We start from the raw sequence: 19,390 nt of genomic DNA, 5'->3' as shown, positions 1-19,390 counted from the left end.
AAAAATAAAATTATAATAATATATTATAGTAGTTTATGATTGATAAAGGTAAAATTATTACTATTATACACACCATAATCCATGTAATTGATCTTAAGTGAAGAACAAATAAAATAGATTTTTATTTAAATTAATATGAATTCTTCTAAATTAATAAATATATATATTTAACATGTGTATTGTAATTTTAGCCATTTAACCTCTCAATTGCTTGTGTTATTATTTTATACAAATTGTTAAAATGCCGACAAATACATCTTCTCCAAATTCATCTACAGGTAATCAAGTCAAAGACCCTGCAAGCAACAATGAATTGAGTAAACCTGAGAAAAAACCGACCACTAATCCTGAAGCTATATATGAGTTCGCATTTCTTATGGATCCATTCTTAAGATGTACATTATTCATCTACAGCTGGGTATTTTATTTTGCAATTGAATTCTTGAAGTGCCGTTTTAGCATTTATAGAGTAGCAACAAGATCGTTTATAGTGTTTTTTATGGAGCTAGAAAAGAAGGGAAGACGAGTCGTTCTATTGACATATTTTGCACAAGCCACGGTGTTTTTGTTATTGTTGTTTATGTTCTTAAATTATTATTTATCGCGAGGAGCTACACTTTCTAGGAAGGTACTAAAATCTACAAATTTGAAAGGGAAGGTCGCTATTGTTACAGGTATAGAATAGCTAAATATATTATTGTTAGGTGGATACAGTGGGATAGGACTTGAGACAGTATTCCAGTTACTTAAATGGAATTGTAAAGTAGTGATATTTGGACGTGACAAAACTAGAGCAACTAACGCAATTGAGAGAATGAAGTCAACCAAATCATTTGACGAGTATTTTTAATATTTTCACAAATGTTTAGAAATAACTTATACTTTATTGAAATGGATCTTGACAACTTAACATCGGTCAAAAATGCAGCCTCTTCATTTTTAAATATGTTTGATAGACTGGATTTCCTTATTAATAACGCAGGAGTGTCGACCGGTCCTTTGAAAAACAAGAATGGCTTAGAATCAAAATTTTCTACAAACTTTCTTGGTCACTTTTATTTAACTAATCTTCTACTTGATTTGCTAAAAAAAACTGAAGGAAGGGTAATAAGTCTTTCCAGCATTGAGCATTATATGTATGACCCAAAAAATGATAAACTTTTTGAGACGAAATCTACAACATCACTTCAACTTGATAATAGAAACAACTACTACGCAAGGTCTAAGTTGTTTATAATTTGGTTTACACACGCATTACAAAGAAGGTACTATATTCTCCCATATAAAATTATTTAGACTAAAGGCTGTAAATAGTAATGTGTTGTGTTTGACTGTACACCCAGGGAAAGTCTGGACAAAAATGAAGATTAAATCAGTAAAGGACCATTTATGTTATATTCCTAAGAGGTTTTTACCTTACTTAACCAAAAGCCCAGCTTGCGGAGCTGCAACCACCCTGTGAGTTTAGTGTATAATAATTGTTTCTAGGTATCTGTGTATAGCTCCATCAAATATGTTGATTCCTGGAGCATATTACTGTGAGTTAAATGTCGGCCTCGTCAGAAGAACAGCTCATGACGAGGAAAATGAGGAGAAGCTATGGAATTTAGCAGAGGAAATGGTCAAGAATAATTAAATGAGAAGAATATAAAATTTGTTTTTAAAATTTAAAACTGTTATAAAAACTTAACTTTTTTGTTGTTTTTAAATTTGTATTGTAGCACACCTTAACACCACTCAATTTTTGTATCTTTTATAACACATTCATATAATATTAGTTATTTAAATTAGTTTTAATCAAATTTATAAATTCTTGGTACTATATGGATATATATTTAGTTTTATGAACTTGTGGAATCATTAAGATATGAAAACAGAATCACGTAGAAAGAATGTAACTTTAAACCCCGTTCTTCCTAGAAGATTAGCTCTTTTATTTGAGCCAGCTGTTCAGTCTAGTTTATTATTATACCTTTACGTATTTTATTTGGTCGTAAAGTTATACTTATCAAGGTTTGATTTATATGTGCTGGCAAAAAATAGTCTATTGGTAACGTTATTTGAATTAAATAATAAATCAAAGAGTCTGGTGTTATCATGTTGTTTATTTCAATACTCAACGCTAACATCAATGGTGCTGCTCTTCATCAATCATTATGTAGCAGCTGGTTCCCGATTGCCAGATCATGTATTATCAAACACAAATTTGAAAGGGAAGGTTGCCATTGTTACAGGTATTGAATAACTAAATATATTATTGTTAGGTGGATACAGTGGGATAGGACTTGAGACAGTATTCCAGTTACTTAAATGGAATTGTAAAGTAGTGATATTTGGACGAGACAAAACTAGAGCAACTAACGCAATTGAGAGAATGAAGTCAACCAAATCATTTGACGAGTAACTTTGATAATTTAACAAATGTTTAGAAATAATTTATACTTTATTGAAATGGATCTTGACAACTTAACATCGGTCAAAAATGCAGCCTCTTCATTTTTAAATATGTTTGATAGACTGGATTTCCTTATTAATAACGCAGGAGTTTATGTATCTGGGCTTAAAACTACTTTATTTAAGCTTGAATCGCAATTTTCAGCCAATTTTCTTGGTCATTTTTATTTAACGAAACTATTACTAGATCTTATAAAAAAGTCTGAAGGGAGAGTGATAAACGTATCAAGCGTTGCTCACTTCAAGTATAATCCATATACAGACCAAATTTTTGCTACTAATTCCACAACATCACTCAATCATAGTACATTCAATTCATACTATGGAAGGTCTAAGCTATTTGCAATATGGTTAACACACGCATTACAGAGAAGGTACTATATTCACCCTCAATATTATTTAGGTTAAAGGCTGAAAACAGTAAGGCTTTAACAGTGAGTTTGGCTCCAGGAGTAGTACGAACAAAATTGGTTTTGCAAGTACAAAGGGCACACCGTTATTTCGTACCAAAGTATATTAACCTTCTAACTCTAAAGAGGCCCGTTGATGGAGCAGCAACAACACTGTGAGTTAAATACAATTAATCAATGTGTTTAGGCACTTGTGTGCAACAAATGCTAGGGATCTTGTACCAGGAGCATATTATTGTGATAGAAGGCTCGGTTTTGTATCTAAGTATGCCGATGATTACGAACGTGAAGAAAAACTTTGGAAACTAGGAGAGGAACTTGTTGAGAAACTTGTATAACTATTTTAATAATTTAGTAATTAATAATTAATAATTAATATTAATTTATATTTTTATGCATTTCCCCATCTACACATTGGAATCATTGTTCTTCAATAAATAATGTTTTCTCAAACATTATTTAAATTGTATAAAATAAACATTTTTGTAAATAGAAATAGAAATTTCAGCACAAAATTGCTTAGTGAACACTCTGGTTGGCATTTAAAAGTATCGCTGTGTTTGGAAAGGCAGCCGCTCGAATACACAGAGAATGAAGTTGACAAATTGTTTAGAGAATTCTCAGAACTATGGGCTTTTAAAACCAAAAACTCTCTCAGGATTCCATCCCTTTCAACAATTGAACGTAAAATAACACACAAGCTCGAGAGATCAAAAGAATCGGTAACAAAGTCAACAGTTACTGATACACCAGACTCAAATAAAGAAATTACTGAAGAAGATGATTTGGAATCGCTATTAAGCTCAGAATTAGATTTAAAGTTGTTGCCTAGAAGATCCAGAAGAGTCTTGGACAAAGATTCAGTAAGTTCAAACCCACCTCATGCAATGTGTTAGTCTGAAAAGGTTTCCAGGGTCTATTCAGACGATGATTTACATAATTTAAGAAGATTCCCAAAAAATTGGCTATTTTTTTTAATAAAATACAAGAACTCACCGTGGTCCCTACCAGTTACTGACCTTTATTATGGTGATTCTATCAGAGAGGTGATAATTTTCAATATTTTTCCACAACTAATTCACTAATTTGTAATTTAGACCCTTTTCCGTCTATGTGATGAACAAATTTGTGATACTTACAGACCATACTTTCTGGGATACTCACCTTTCACGTATCAACAGTTACCATTTAAAGCTCAATCTACCTCAAGATTTTCACCAAAACAAGACGTGATAGGAGAAAAGGTTAATTTATAAAATTTTAAAATTATTTATAGATTTTTTATTATAGAGCTAGACACATCCCGTCTAGTGCAATTGAAGCTGTGGCTACTGAGGGTGTTGAGGACTTTGCTTGGTGTACTTTTGATGAACTTGTATCTAAATTGGATAAGTCAAAGTACCACAAAGTTATAAACTCACTTCCAATATTTAATTTGATGTAATATAACATGTAATATAAAGTGTATTATACTAGAGTATACTTGGTGTGTATATTACTATTGGAACGATTTTACAATAACCCGTGCGATGTCGTACATTTTATTTAGATCATCATCTACCACACCTGTGAGTCCCATCAGGTTCAAGGGTTGTAGATGAACCTCTTCTGAATCAAACTTCTTTAATGAGTATATTGAAAAGTTAACGCCTATTTGTTCATCCTCTCTTGTTGGGTCCAATAGATAATAGTTTAAGCACTTACAAAAAGTTACAGTATATGGTACATAATTAATGGATATTCTCTTGTTATCATCGTTTAAGAGGAATTTTTCAAGCCGATCGAGTGAAAATTGAGAGCCAAATTGACACTTTAGAAAACTATTGTTCATACATAATATCTCCCTATCCTATAAAGCGGTAAATAACATGTGAAAATGAAATTAGTTGATTATTTAAATACCTGAGATAATACATGTTCTAATTTGGCTTTGTTGAGTATTGAAGGATAAAACTGATTAGATTCAGGATAGAGTAATATGAACGGGAACTTGGAATACAGAAGACAATATGAACATGCTAGAAAACACATATCCAAGAGGTTTCCATCATATTCATCGCATGCGATTTCCATACTCAACTTCCACCTAAGTTTATTTTTATTCAAGTATTTTAAAATCGGGTCATCTTGTTGTGATTCAAATAGCGATGAGGTTAAAATGTCATAGCAAAATTGATCTCTTGGAACGATTTCCGAGGAGTTAAGTACCTTTTCAATGAGATCTGACACCAAATGTGTAATGTTAATACAGGGTCCGTTTATGTCATAAACTTCGTTTACTACGTGTTTCGGTAAAAGAACACTTACAGAGAATACGTCAGTGTTTTGGAATATAGCTGGGAGATCCTCAAGTATCATCAAATCTCCCATTAATTTACAATTGTAATGTGAATTTCCACAAGTTAAGTAGATGGACGAAATCAACACCTTTTTCAATTCTCTTAAAAATTGTTTGTTAGAGTTTAACTCGTGTTTAAAAGATCTTGTGTTAGATGAGAAATCGTCACTGGAAAATGTTGAATTTATCAAATCTTTAACAGACGTTTTGCGATAAGAACATAATTTCCTGCCATCTGGTCGAATTCCTTCGTTTAAAAAATTCTCGTAAAAATTCAATGGATCGACATGGCGATACACCTCACTTGCAACTTTATAATCTTGAGATAAAGTCAAGTGACGATCTTCCATTTATAAAAATGACATATATAAAATGTATAAGTAAAATAGTAAATAATAATGAAAATCCCTCACAATATACTAACCAATCAGGTATAGTTTGATGAGGTGATAAAATATTTTTATAATTTTTTCAAATTTTCTTTTTTATTTAATTCTTCGAAAAAAAATAAATTTAAAATTTTATTTTAATATTTTAAGTTTTATAAATTTTATTTTTACAAATAAAACTTCATTTATGTATTTCTTTTAAGATTTAACTTTTATCATATATTAACTCAACACATTTACATAATTAGTAATTTTTTATTTTATATTAATATTTTTAATCTATATTTAAATAGATAATCATGTTGGCTCGTTTTACTGCATACATAGCTATTTCCAAATTTTATACTAACTTAATAATGTTGAATTTTATGTTATATTTCGATTCATATTAGATCTAATATGTTTTATAATAATTAGATGAAACTCATTATGACACTAACTTATTAACTCTTACACATTTTCGCTTCCTAAAAGTCATGACTAGTTTTTAATACATTGGATCTTGAATGATTCCTATTATATATGCTTTGTAAAATATTTTCCATCAACTATATCTAAACAACAGTACAATAAACCTAGTAATTGGATGTGCTATTTAATGTAGGCAGCAGCATAATGACACTTGTAGATGAGAAAAAATACCGCTGAAATTTTCAATCAGTTGATTAACTCTGACAAATGTTTATCAAATTAGTGAAAATCGCCAAAGAAAATATAATCGCAATGAATTGAATATTCAAATTAATATTTATTTTTGTTAATATTTCATCAAGTATAAAAATATAAAGGTTAAATTAGAAACTTTTGTATTTAATAAATCAAATTTTAATCGAATATAAAATTAAAATAACAATTCTATATTTAAAAAATACATTTCTAAAGATGGATAATGTCTTAAACACAAAAGATTATGAGTGTGTATTAAATAACCAGAATTATGATAACCTAAAGGATAATAACTATGAAGATTTTATAAACAGTGAACAGTATCTTGAAGAAAATTGTTATCAAGAGTATCAAAGTGAGAACAAACCACATGACTATACACAACAAAACGTTTATGATTATAAAAATAACAATTCGAATGGTACTGAAAATGTAATGAATTATAAAATGGATGAATTTCAGAATTATAAGCTGGATAATTATTGTTTGGAATATAATTACGGCTACAATGGCCCAAATGTTTACTCAGGAGAAAATACCAAGTGTATAAATAGTGAAAAGGTAATACCAAATTCAAATATTCAATCATATACAAATCCAAAGTATGTTGATAGTGTAAGTACAACTTGTGAAATTGACAACAAAGATGACTGTTATTATGATCAATATCAGTACTATATGAATTATCCAGTGATTTATAATATACCTAATGTCCATAACCCGAACAATATGGTCAACATTAGTAACTTGCCTAACAATATGATCGATTCTAAGATGATGAATTTGAAAGACGCAGATAAATTCAGTAACAGCACTATTGAAAATGACAGTGTATCTGATGTCGATTGTACAGATGGGACAAATCCTCCGGCTAATAGAAGTGATCCTATTTACACATCTATAAGCGGTTTGAAATGGAAGAGTAAGAGCAAAAAATGGGTCGTAAGGTGGGATAACCCTATTACTAACAGGAGAGTATACAAATATTTTTCAGGAACACGTTATGGGTTTCTTGGTGCTCACAAAAGAGCCAAATACTATCTTGAGTTTCTCAACGCATCAGTTGGCAAGATACAAAATACTACTCCTGGAAACCCTTTTTGTAGACGTACTGAAGGACCTCCTAAAGGCAAACAGAACAAGTCGCTAATTAGGAAACTTTACTTTGCTAATCAAAATGATAACACATATCAACAAGAGTACATGAACTCGCTAATGAACTGTAATCATAGTGCACAAAATTTAATTTATAGTCAAAATCCAGATAGCCAGATGAGTTATACTGGCAATTTTATACCCAATTCGCAAAATTTCAATCCTAATGAAATAATGGAGCACAACAAAGTTGGAAGTTCAATGGATAATCCTTGGTACTTTAACCAAAACCAAATGTTTAATAATTACTAATGTTTTATTATGTAGATTCACATTAAATTATATGAATTAAAAAATTATTCATTCAACTCAGCTTTAGGTTGATCATTTTCTAAATGAATGTAAAGTCTCTAAAAAACAATTAAAATTTAATACTTACTCCTCTGTTAACGTGTTTCCAAATACTATCACAAACAGAGCTCAGACAGTAAAGTGAAATAAAGCCTCCAAAAATGCTAAACAGCCAATACCGATGTGTATGTTTTAAAACATGGTCATATATCCTATAATAATTAAAATTAAATTAGTTTAATTTTACTTGGTACTATTAACAAAGTTATAAAAAGAGGCGAAAGCATCTCTACCCTTTCTGCTCTTTTTTAAACTTTCTAGAATACGATTCGAGTATTTGTCTGAAAAAGGACTTCCAAAAACCATATTTATAATTTATAATAATATCATTTTGTTTATGTCACATTGTAGCCCGACTGTATTATATATATAAATTATGAAAAAATATTTAGAAAACAAACACATATAATTTAATTTAAAAATATTGTTATTAAAAATTAAAAATGTTTCAAAATGTTAAATTAGATCTGAACCAAAAATGATGTTGGATTCTTCTTCATTAACCTCTACAATTTATTATTAAATTATTAAACACACCTTCCAGAGTACACTTGCAAATCCCATCTGAAGGGAAATCCTAAATACATTAATAATTTAATAGTCATACTGATATGTTCCTAAACTCTAAAATTTTCTTGTTCGTAAATGAGTAGTTCATTTTCCAGGGCATTACGTGGTGTTCAACCTGTGGTATATGAGGGTTAAAATCTTCAGATAATATTTTTTGGATATCTTTATATGCGTTTATATCAGTTGTACATTCGATATTCATTATTGATATTACACATAAACTTGTAATTGTAGTAAAAAAAATATAATAAAATAATGATTTAACATCCATAATTTCTATTCAATTGCCAAAATAAGGAAATATTTAATTATGAAATGAAATTAGATTGCATTAAACACAGGAATCTAAATGTGTAACAATAACAATCATTATATGTTGTAATAATTGATATAACAAATATATAAAACTTTTAAATGAATTTAGAATAAATTTGAAATAAATATAAATTGTTTGTAATTATAAAAATAATATATTGAATATTAATTAATTATAACATCACCCTATATTATTGTTTATTTTCATCAATTGTATATATATTTATGTATCTATATTCGAATAAATTAATTCGAAACAGAAATGTCATCGCAAATTCTTATACCATTTTAGTTCATCGCAATTGTTTTTATCATTCTGTTTCATTTAACAACTATGTAACATTATTTAAACCTTTGTATCATAAATCAAATAATATTTATAAAAAATTTCATAAACGAGGTTACTACTCATTGTCTAATGAAGAAAATCGCAATTCTGGCTCAATCTCTGATCCCCTGAACCGTAGGATTAGTAATAATGGAAATCTTCCTTCACAAAATAACAATTATCAAATTAAAGATCAAGCAAATGACTTAGAAGGCGAATTGAATCAAAAGAATCAAGACAGTTACCTTAAAAACTTAGCTGAGAAACAAGATTTTGTAGAGAATGAACAACTGGAGAATTGTGTGTTGAAAAATCTTAGAAATGAAGGATTCAAAGATATGGACGAATACATGTTTGAGAAAATCGATAAGAGGATTCTTAAGGATTTAGATCTCCTTAGTGTTTCTGACATCAGTAATCTGCTACAACTAACGTTGAAGAATTATTATAGCCAGAATCTGATCGAGGCGTTGATTTTGAAGTTACAACAGTCTAAACCAACTGAGTTACACGTAGGAACTCTGGCACTGCTAATACAAAATTTAGGCAGAATTCAGCCGGCAGATTTCCAGTTGGAAAAATTGAGTGATTTTTTTGACAAAACATGCGAACAACTGCTTAAACTAGATAATGTGTCAGAATCGCACTTCTCTTCAATCATATATGGATTCCAGAGACTACATTATGTAAACTATGAATTCCTCTCAAAAGTAGTTAAAAGATATAAAAAAGATAACAACTTCAATGTCAACTCGATAACAATCTCACTCAGCTCAATGGTGAAGCTGAACTATTTCAACATTGATTTGATACTGCACATATATCGAATAATTAGTAAGTCACTATCACACATGACACTCCAAACTACAATACAGTTATTAAACACAATATCAAAAATACATGACACAATATCAAAAAATCAAGAAAATAAAGTTGAAATAGAAGAAAAGGCCCATAAAGAAGAAGATTCTGATAATTTATGTAAATTAGAAACTGAAGATGAATGTAATGAAGATCGAGATACAAACATGTACATAGTGTCTGCAGAAAACAAGAATAAAGTGTACAAATACAATTATAAACTGGTTAATTATATACTGAAAATCATCTGTAACAGTTACTTGGACCAGTTGAATGTGGTTCAAATAAGTATAATACTAAACACAATGAACAAGTTAAACTTTAGAAAAGTAACATATTTGTCAAAACTAGTTAATACAATACCAAATAATAGTACACGGGATGAATTGGTGGCGGAAAAGAAACCAAAAAATTTATATGCCTTCAATAATCTGCCAAAACCGCCATTTAATCATGAACAAACATGTAAGAAACTACAAGCTGTAGAGCCAAATAATTTAATACTTATTTGTGACGCAATTACAGGTTTAGAGTACTACACAGAATATAGCCTGAATATACTCTTTATAATAAAGGACATAGTTAACCCAATACTACATGAATTAAAGTCTAGCAATATAATTACATACCTACTCTCATTCACAAATATCTGCTTTAATAATTATCAGTTGAGCGAATGTAAGTTAAACACAAGTAAAAGTAAAAGAATACCAACAAGTGAAGTTAAAGCTATACTGAAGTTGTTAAACTACTATGAAAACTATGATAATAATTGGTATAATAAGGAAAATGCAATCGAGTGTGAACAAGAAAATATTTTAAACCAAGTGAAAAGTAGATTAAACAGAAGTTATTGGAAGGAAGAGTTGATTTTAAATTGTATGGAAAACCTATTACGTCATGTAACATACGTAAAATCGTCACCGAGCCTTTTGAGAAAATTCAAGTTTTTCTACACACTACTGATGAATAACATATATCTGCCTATATTCCCAATTTACTACAAGTTAGAAAATAAAATAAATTCTCCACAAAATTGTATAAAGAACATAGAGTCAAATGATACAATACCGATGGTAGTACCAGAGAATCTAATAGAAATCTTCAATGAGCTATATGATTCAGAAGAAGTCGAAGAAGAATATATGGAATTTAATAATAATAAAATGTATATAGATAAACAAATAAATTGTTTTAAAATAGATATAGTAATTGTAAAAGATGTTTAATGTTGTATATATACATTTATATGATTCGCTATTATACTTTCAGTGTACATGACCGATTCATGCGAATGTAAGCGAAATGAATTATTTAAAGTATTGCATGAAAAATGAAAGTTCTATTAATTCTAGCAAATCTTGTACTTATACAAGGGTATAAACGCAATTTTAACATTAACCTGGCACTAGTAGATGATAATGGAAACATACAAATTAATGACGTTAAACTCTTAAACGATACAAACGTACAAAATCCACCAACAAATAGAGTTAATGCCAACCATCCTGGATATGAGAATAACCACAATTCGCAGCAGAATAATGAAGTGTATCCACAGTATAATGCTAGGAATGACAATCTTCAACATCAAAGAGCTCCGTTGAATCCTCAGCATACACAACCTACAAACACCAGACCACCACAGCCGTACAACAACAGAAACACAAAAACCTGTGTAATGAATAACATAAACTGTGCGTTGTCAGGCGCGAATGGAAAGAAGTTGGAACACTGTTTATCTTGTGCGAATACAATATATTCACCAACCGACTGTAACAAATATGAGCCCTTGTCACTCATATCATTATTCTCAAAAAACACTTATGCAGGTGGTGGAAATTCACTTCTAGAACTGGAGAGTGAAGCTACGGATTTGACTCTGGAGGGTTTGAAACCCTTGAACATAAAGCCAAAAGTTTCAGTACATGAATTGTTATATTCATACGATAAGGTAACCATAAACACATTGTGTAAAAAATGTTTAGAACCACTTGAATACTCGAGATCCCTATTGTAACGATTATGAATGCATGAGGTTAAAAGATAGAAACAGCTGTATATCAAGACTTTACCCACAAAATCAATATGGATGGTAAGACTATTTATAAAACCATTATATACAAATATTTTAAATATGCATGTTATAAAGAATAGTGTATATAAATATTTAATAGTGGGAGTTGTTGGATATTTGCGAATACGCTCCATTTGGAGATTTTGCTATGTATGGAAAGTGCCACGAAGCAAATTAGAAGGTTCTCTGAAATGTATATTGCGTCATGCCTGAGTGTGAATAACAGAGATCCTTGCAAAGGAGGAAACACTTATGATTTCAGCCAAATCATCTCACAATTCGAATGTAAATTATATTTTGTAATTTGATTTTAGTTATACCGAGCAAGGACAACGTCAAGTACAACGTTCCTGTTTTGAACACTTGCCCAAGATGGGATTACAGTTGGATAAACCAGAAGCCGAAAATAGAACTTCTGTCACCCAAAAACAACAAATTAAACTCATTCAAAGGATTCATACTTGTAATAAGATTTATTCCTAAATGAATTTGTTTTAGATTAAGAGGGAAGAGTATGACGATAAGAACGAGTTTATAAACTTGGTAAAGGACATGATAAAGGAAAAGGGTAGTGTGGTTATCAGTATGAAGGGGAAATCAGTTCTGAAACCAGATCATGATGGTAAAAAGGTTCTGAACCTATGTCATCATGGATATGGGTTTGTTTTAAATTTCATTAACATTAATTAGAACTCATTCAATGGTTATAATTGGGTATGGTAATTACGTGAACGAGTATAATGAAACTCGAAGATATTGGTTAATTCGAAACAGTTGGGGTCCAAATTGGGGAGACAATGGAAACTTTAGACTAGATATAGTAATTTAATACTAATTTACCAGTAGATATAATAATTAAATACTAAATTAAAACTATAATAATTGAATTGGAGAATAAATTAATATAGGATGGACCTGGCAACTGTAATGGGAATATTTTTGAATATGCAGGTAACAGATATACAAAATACTATCTTTTAGTTGTTTTAAATGTCAAGATTAATAAGAATACGAACAAGGTAAAATACGGATACGTACCTCAAAAGTTAAGTAAACTAAGCAACGGAGTAACAAAGAAGATAAATGTCAAATACAATAATAAAGTATACTCAAGGTTAATATTCCAAGAAGGTAAAGGATTATTTTTAAAATTTATTATAGGTCAAACGAGTCCGGAACTTGACTGCAACAGGGCATTTAGTATAAATAGGGATAGGAATGACGAATGTGTAGAGAAATGTAAACGAAATTTAGAAATGTGTAAATCTTACAACGTAAAAGATATTGGTCTTTGCCTCTTCTCCATTGACAAAGACTACGACTGCATGATGTGTGGTGTATAAACTATTCAATTTCAAACGAGTTTCCACAAGAGCACTTTCTCGTCGAATTTGGTATGTCCAACGTAAATTTCGACCCAATTAGTTCCTCCTGGAAATCTAATGTACACGACTTAATGAGCTCTATTGACTCTTTATTACTAAATATTTTAATGTCATTATCATATATTAATACGGTATTATTATCCAACCCATTCAATATATTGAAATGATACTGGAACCCTGAGCAGCCTCCTCCAGTAACATTTATGTGCAAGTGTTTATCCACTTCTTTCAAACTTTTTAATTTCCTTAATGCGTTATTTGTTAGGTTTAACAACTTTATCATTATTAACTATAAAAAGAAATCCAGAGCGGCTATGGAATCATTCCGAGGTCTATACATGGAATACTTTCTTCTAATTGAATTTCTATATATTTCATTAAAATATCTGAACTTGGTACAAAATATCAAGTTTTGTAATGTTTTGCAAAAGTATGTACAATAAAATGAACATTCATTAAAAGGGTTACAAATTGTTGAATTTGTTTGAGAGTTTGAAGTTGGTAATTTGTTTTTAATATGAGAATTAAGATTATTTGAGTGAATGTTGAATTTCAAATAATTTATGGAAAATCTAAAAGAAATGTTATTTTATAAAATTACCTCAAGTTGTTTAAAATATTGTAAGTTAAAATTCTCGACAAAGTTATTATAAAATTATTATAAAGTTGTTGTTTTAAATGTGTAAATTCACATTTGGAAATGAAATAATTAAAATTAAAGCTAATTTTTAATAAAATAATATAAACGACTCGAGTAATAGCTAATCTTCTATTTTCAATTAAAATATCCCTTTGGTGTATTTTCAAATTATTATCAACTAATTGTTTAAAGTATTCAACATCATATTCTGAGAGCCTAACATTGGATTCCCATTTAGTTTGGGAACTATTATTACTTAACTTTTTAAAATCAGTTTGTGTTGATTTAGGACAAAGTTTTAGTGTTTTAAGTTTTAAATCATTATTTGGAATGTGATTATGTAATTCTTCATCATAGTCAATATCGAAGTTTTTAGATACTAAAAATAATAAAGAAAATTAAATATATTAAACAGATAAATAATATAAGTTAAATAAAAATAAAAAATAAAATATGAAATAAATTAAAATCAATAACCCATTTTATCATTCTTGTTACAACTAAGTCCTTTAAAAAAGGATTTAATCTTGTTAGATTTTTTCTTTTTAAATCCTCTTATCATATTGTTGTTTATTATTAATTAAGTTTAATATATTGATTTGTTGATAAATAAAATTATTACTTAATAGAACATAAAATTGAAAATTTGTTATAATTAATTAAATAATCCTATATAAATATATTTTAAATAATATAATATAATAGATATATTAAATATTCTGAGATGTGAATTAAATGAATGAAGATCAGTGAGCCATGAGATATGGGATAAATATTAAAATAAATATTCATAAGTATATTCAGATTAAACTTTAAAGTATTAAAAAATAAAATTATCATAATTTTAAAAGTTTAAAAAATGATTAAATGTGTTAATAGTTAATATGTATTCATTGGACCCTACAATCATCGCAAATTGATCATTGATTTTACGAGGATTAGATAATGAGCAAAATATTTATAAAATGATTTAAATGTAGTGATTTATCAAATCAGAAGATATGGAAGATATCTGCTTTGAAATATCTTCTAGCGTTTCAAAGGCGCTACCAGCCTTTGTTAAACAGCAGTACGACCAAGATTGCAGTATATTTCTAGATTTCATAGAAAAACGCTGGAAAAATTCAGAATTATCGTCAATGCTTACCTGCATAGATAAGTATCTACAGTATACCTGCGGCGAAAACAGCCAACCAACGCTAGAATTATTGAAAGTTTTGGTACCAATCGGCAGAAAATTATGGCTGATCTCAATGTATAATATAATAAAAACAAATAATTTAGATGTGTATTATAATGAGTCTGAACTCGAACAAGTATACGTATTTCAGAACAAACTTTCATTGAAGCTCAGAGTACGCTGTTGTAAATTATTAAACTCTATTTTGGAATGCTGCGTACATCTATTACATTCGATTTGGGAAAAAGGATGTAAAGAAAGAGCTGAATATTTTAACGAGATACTAGATTTCATAAGAATTGAAGTGATTCTTAAAGCTATTGAGAGTTATTTTAGCCCAGACTATTCATATAGAATGGCTGTTAGTTACACAAAAAGGAGAGGATGGATAACGTCACTAGTCAGACTATCATACCTTATAAGAAGAATATGGATTTTTCGAAGAGATATCGGAAACTTTCTAATCAAATATATTTTAAGATATAATAACCAGGATTTTTCAGATTTGGACTCCAGTACAAGTCATACCAATGAGCCATTTTCTTGTGACATATCACTTGACCCAAAATTTTGTGATGAGCCGATGAGTGAAGAGTTGGCAAAAGAGTTGAGAGATATTGAAATAGATGTGGGAAATTGCGTCATATTCTACAAGTTCCGCATCATACTGTTGTTGTGCCCAAACAGCACACTGTATGATTTGCTTGTTAAAGGACTATTGTTTAAGTGGTGGGACCTAGTGAATGGAGATATTGTATCCTCATGGCACCCAATGTTCTTTACATTTTTCTTTAGAGCAGCTAAGTTCGGCTGGGCCACAAGTCAGTGTGTATGTCCACACTTCAAGGGTAAAATACCGACAATATTTAACATAACACTTAATTTGTTTGATTTACCAAATAAGCCAAAACTTGAAAAGTATAAGGAAATTATGCCTGGAGAGTACACATGTTTGTTGCCGAAAACATTTAAACTGTTTAAAAAAACCTCTAAACTGCTGATTCTAATACTGCACGAAAATGATTTGTGTACACGTAGATTTAGTTCATCACTATCACTTAACCACGAGTCTAGCTCAATGCAGTCAAATGGAGTAGAATTATCTGAAGTTAAGGAAGAAGCTGGAGAGTTTGATGAGTCATTTGTGGATGATGACCCAGATGATATATTCAGAAGTTTGAAGCGTTTGATTAATATTCTCTACCCATACGCACACCCATCAAGTAGTGGGAAATGGTCACATAACATATCGCTGTTCCTAAAGTACATTATAGTATCACACTCGAGAAAACTACTAAGAAATAAGTATATAAATAGAAAATCAATGGATAGTGAGTCTGGCGAATCTGGGCGTGATAATATTTGTGATCTTCTCTACACAATTAGTCTTATTGGAATATACAATAAGAACATGAAGATATGTAATAATTATGAGATAATCATAAGGAACATCTGCTACATTAATAAGGAGGATTACCTGATTAAGGTGGTTGAGTATTTTAGTGAAAGCCTGACGGAGTGTGCAGAACATAACAGACTGCTCACGTCAATAAGAGTGATTATCCAGCTCATACCGCTAATTGTAAAGCACATGCCTCATATGATAATGAACCTGTTTTACACAGCAATATCGTACATTGCATTGTCGGAGCCCTTTATCAATATACAAATCCTCATCCTAATATCGTTGATGCTAGAGTATTTGTTCAGTATTAAGAATAACCTTAAATCCCTGAACAATGAAGATAATAAATTTAGCTTGTTGACACCAAGGGATGGGTTGGTACAAGAAAATTTATTTGAAGGGTCAAATGAAGCGTCTGAGGTTTATGATGAGCTGATGTTCCAACTTAACGAGTTTACCATAGTGTACGTGGATAAGGTGTTGGAGCTATATGAGAATATAAATGAGGTGGACCTGAAGGGAATGTCGCTGATGAACAATGTAGACGTTTCAATATATATACTGATAAAGTCGACAATAATTAACCTATTGTCAGTGGTTGATGACGAGACGATGTCAGTTATCCTCAACAAGTTAATGAAATTTATTGACGAATATTCTTACAAATTGACCATAATCAAGCATGTCACGTCAATACTATCAAGTATTTCATACTTAAAAGGGATAGGAGTGACCACGAAGTTGATTATAAATAATATAAAAGGATTATCTGAAGATGACAAGAGGCTGAGGTTTCATTTAAACTGTTTGATTTCAGCAATTAGATATAACTTTAACAGTAATTATTTCAGCGAAATCAGAGAAGTAATTAATAAAGGTCTTCAGTACAAGGATAAACACGCTTATAAACTAATTGTGAAACTCATTTATAGACTAAACCATTCAATATATAATATATACACAACTGCACAAGTACCAACAACTGACAATATGAGTGTAGTCACTGTGGATAATGGTGAAACGAACATTGGATGGTATGTCCCGTCTATGTCGCATTATAAAATGTATAAACAGCTTCTATTGATATTAATGGACACAATTAATTTAAAGTATAACGCCTTAAACGAGAAGAAACAACCAGATGATACCACAGATGATGAGATTAATAAGATTATAATTCTATGCAAGTATTTAATCAAGTCTATAGTTCTAGTTGACATAGAGATTAGAGATTCAGGTGATAGTACTGAAATGAGTGAAAATGATATGGAAACCGATTCTGAGCAATCTTCTGAAGATGAGTTGGTTTCTAATTACTCAGAAGTGGTAAAGTGTTTGAATCATAGAGTTGGAGATAATTTCAGTTTAAGAGGTACAGTAGAGAAGTATGTATTGGGAGTGGTGAGTAAAATCTACAAGAACGTTTATGGCTCAGTGGTAGCCGAGAAGCTGACAAAATTTATTAACTTCCTGGCGTCTAAAAATTACTTCTCTACGGATATTTCAAACAACTATGACTTTATATTCAACCTGAAGCTGCAGAATAATGTGTCAATAACTACGACAAAGCCTGTGGTTAAATACATATCATTTCACTGCGGACTTACGAAAAATTCATACCTCATGGACATCAACTTCAGCTCCTACATGACGATAGTCCAGGACTACTTTTACAACTTCATTAACCTGAGGAAGATCAATTATAACACGCTAGCACAAAATAAATTTGAAAAGGTTAATAATCGACAACTATCAAATGCTGTGGGTAATGGTCAGGTACGAAATTTTGTAGATAATCCTCAAGTAAGAAGTTTGGTGGATTTAGTGGTTGTAAAAATCTGTGAATTGAACTATAAGAATGTGGTCAATAATAGTATAATGATACTGAAGAGCATAACGATGATCCACAAGAATATGAAATATTATGTGCTTTCGGCCATTTTGAAGGAACTAGTTTCAACACCAGATGATAATTTCACACTATTCCATAACATCTTGCCATTATTTGACGCTAACACACTGACGTATATTTCACTAAATTTCACGCTCCTGGAGCTGTTTCTGAAGTTCTTTTTAAAGGTTATCTCAACAAACAATGACTCACTAATCACAAAGTATGATGTGCTGTTTATTTTGTTTCTAAGCCAAAGAGAACTGGACAGCTCAAATGACAAAATTGGGGTAGTAGATTCACCAGAGCACTCTAGTTTTGAAGATGAGAATGTGAATCAAGAAAATATAGATATCCAAGACACGCCAAGTACAGTTAAAATTGATAAGATGTTGAGTGTTTTGAGGAACGTTATGAGTGTGGCGGAGGTGGATAACTGGAGATATAACATATATTTCTCTACGCTCTTGCTGATATACAGCAAGTATGTGGTCTACGAAAACAAGTTCTTTTTGCACGTATTAAGTCTGCTGAATGACGTCAACAACAACTATCTCCAGTCACTTGCGTTTCAGTATATGCTAATCACGCTCATGAGCTTGAATAGTGGTAGAGTTGCAGACGCGGTTGTTAAGGAAAAATTACTGGATCTGAGTGTGATGAACACGATATTCAACGGCCTAGTATACTGTAACCACGATGTAACCACCGTTGTATCAAACAACTTATCCAGTATAGTAATGAATGTGATTAAATTTGACAAGTCATGGCCTAGGAATAGAATTTCAAGTAACTCTACCATAGTCTCAAAATACAATTTCTTCCTCTCATACCATTATTTCAAGTTCCTAATGAACAACTCTCAAACACCTGAAAAACACGTTGAAGCTCTGGAATCAATTTTATATAACTTGCTTGAAATCTCTAGTGATTATATCGAATATCATCTAAGTAATTTTTAGTATTTAATTATTT

General features: G+C 30.4%; 10 protein-coding genes across 10 annotated transcripts, besides 7 other annotated features; 7 read left to right on the top strand and 3 right to left on the bottom strand.

Annotated features, from left to right (window-relative positions):
• Window positions 1-241: 241 nt before the first annotated feature.
• TA10920 (short-chain dehydrogenase/reductase (SDR family member), putative) lies at window positions 242-1,636 on the top strand (the record flags this gene model as incomplete). The annotated part of the gene is made up of 5 exons (XM_948157.1): window positions 242-674; window positions 705-840; window positions 870-1,265; window positions 1,297-1,458; window positions 1,489-1,636. 5 exons carry the CDS (start codon window positions 242-244, stop codon window positions 1,634-1,636), a joined length of 1,275 nt encoding a protein of 424 aa, XP_953250.1.
• Window positions 398-466: a sequence feature (2 probable transmembrane helices predicted for TA10920 by TMHMM2.0 at aa 53-75 and 96-118).
• Window positions 527-595: a sequence feature (2 probable transmembrane helices predicted for TA10920 by TMHMM2.0 at aa 53-75 and 96-118).
• Window positions 1,637-1,867: 231 nt separating the features above from the next.
• Window positions 1,868-1,966: a sequence feature (Signal anchor predicted for TA10925 by SignalP 2.0 HMM (Signal peptide probability 0.002, signal anchor probability 0.978) with cleavage site probability 0.000 between residues 33 and 34).
• Window positions 1,868-3,202, top strand: TA10925 (short-chain dehydrogenase/reductase (SDR family member), putative; the record flags this gene model as incomplete). The annotated part of the gene is made up of 5 exons (XM_948156.1): window positions 1,868-2,234; window positions 2,265-2,400; window positions 2,430-2,828; window positions 2,858-3,019; window positions 3,052-3,202. 5 exons carry the CDS (start codon window positions 1,868-1,870, stop codon window positions 3,200-3,202), a joined length of 1,215 nt encoding a protein of 404 aa, XP_953249.1.
• Window positions 1,928-1,996: a sequence feature (1 probable transmembrane helix predicted for TA10925 by TMHMM2.0 at aa 21-43).
• Window positions 3,203-3,304: 102 nt separating the features above from the next.
• Window positions 3,305-4,308, top strand: TA10930 (uncharacterized protein; the record flags this gene model as incomplete). The annotated part of the gene is made up of 4 exons (XM_948155.1): window positions 3,305-3,753; window positions 3,778-3,910; window positions 3,962-4,108; window positions 4,141-4,308. The coding sequence occupies 4 exons, from the start codon at window positions 3,305-3,307 to the stop codon at window positions 4,306-4,308; spliced, it is 897 nt and encodes a 298-aa protein (XP_953248.1).
• A 54-nt stretch (window positions 4,309-4,362) lies between these two features.
• On the bottom strand, window positions 4,363-5,552 carry TA10935 (uncharacterized protein; the record flags this gene model as incomplete). The annotated part of the gene is made up of 2 exons (XM_948154.1): window positions 4,363-4,713; window positions 4,767-5,552. The coding sequence occupies 2 exons, from the start codon at window positions 5,550-5,552 to the stop codon at window positions 4,363-4,365; spliced, it is 1,137 nt and encodes a 378-aa protein (XP_953247.1).
• Window positions 5,553-6,473: 921 nt separating this feature from the next.
• Window positions 6,474-7,664, top strand: TA10940 (uncharacterized protein; the record flags this gene model as incomplete). The annotated part of the gene is made up of 1 exon (XM_948153.1): window positions 6,474-7,664. One exon carries the CDS (start codon window positions 6,474-6,476, stop codon window positions 7,662-7,664), a length of 1,191 nt encoding a protein of 396 aa, XP_953246.1.
• Window positions 7,665-7,708: 44 nt separating this feature from the next.
• TA10945 (uncharacterized protein) lies at window positions 7,709-8,069 on the bottom strand (the record flags this gene model as incomplete). The annotated part of the gene is made up of 3 exons (XM_948152.1): window positions 7,709-7,762; window positions 7,792-7,915; window positions 7,951-8,069. 3 exons carry the CDS (start codon window positions 8,067-8,069, stop codon window positions 7,709-7,711), a joined length of 297 nt encoding a protein of 98 aa, XP_953245.1.
• Window positions 7,822-7,881: a sequence feature (1 probable transmembrane helix predicted for TA10945 by TMHMM2.0 at aa 52-71).
• An 804-nt stretch (window positions 8,070-8,873) lies between the features above and the next one.
• On the top strand, window positions 8,874-11,066 carry TA10950 (uncharacterized protein; the record flags this gene model as incomplete). Its single annotated transcript, XM_948151.1, has 1 exon — window positions 8,874-11,066. One exon carries the CDS (start codon window positions 8,874-8,876, stop codon window positions 11,064-11,066), a length of 2,193 nt encoding a protein of 730 aa, XP_953244.1.
• A 104-nt stretch (window positions 11,067-11,170) lies between these two features.
• Window positions 11,171-11,215: a sequence feature (Signal peptide predicted for TA10955 by SignalP 2.0 HMM (Signal peptide probability 0.913, signal anchor probability 0.000) with cleavage site probability 0.697 between residues 15 and 16).
• Window positions 11,171-13,257, top strand: TA10955 (papain-family cysteine protease, putative; the record flags this gene model as incomplete). The annotated part of the gene is made up of 7 exons (XM_948150.1): window positions 11,171-11,791; window positions 11,826-11,932; window positions 12,015-12,199; window positions 12,229-12,377; window positions 12,413-12,573; window positions 12,605-12,734; window positions 12,823-13,257. 7 exons carry the CDS (start codon window positions 11,171-11,173, stop codon window positions 13,255-13,257), a joined length of 1,788 nt encoding a protein of 595 aa, XP_953243.1.
• A 1-nt stretch (window position 13,258) lies between these two features.
• TA10960 (HesB-family member protein, putative) lies at window positions 13,259-14,501 on the bottom strand (the record flags this gene model as incomplete). Its single annotated transcript, XM_948149.1, has 4 exons — window positions 13,259-13,544; window positions 13,638-13,877; window positions 13,901-14,318; window positions 14,438-14,501. 4 exons carry the CDS (start codon window positions 14,499-14,501, stop codon window positions 13,259-13,261), a joined length of 1,008 nt encoding a protein of 335 aa, XP_953242.1.
• Window positions 13,996-14,064: a sequence feature (1 probable transmembrane helix predicted for TA10960 by TMHMM2.0 at aa 107-129).
• A 439-nt stretch (window positions 14,502-14,940) lies between the features above and the next one.
• Window positions 14,941-19,377, top strand: TA10975 (uncharacterized protein; the record flags this gene model as incomplete). The annotated part of the gene is made up of 1 exon (XM_948148.1): window positions 14,941-19,377. One exon carries the CDS (start codon window positions 14,941-14,943, stop codon window positions 19,375-19,377), a length of 4,437 nt encoding a protein of 1,478 aa, XP_953241.1.
• Window positions 19,378-19,390: the final 13 nt, after the last annotated feature.

The sequence above is a fragment of the Theileria annulata genome, chromosome 4 (assembly GCF_000003225.4).
Source record: "Theileria annulata chromosome 4, complete sequence, *** SEQUENCING IN PROGRESS ***".
Lineage (NCBI taxonomy): Eukaryota > Apicomplexa > Aconoidasida > Piroplasmida > Theileriidae > Theileria > Theileria annulata.
The sequence above is the reverse complement of the archived record's forward strand: the minus strand, read 5'-3'. Positions and strand labels throughout refer to the sequence as shown.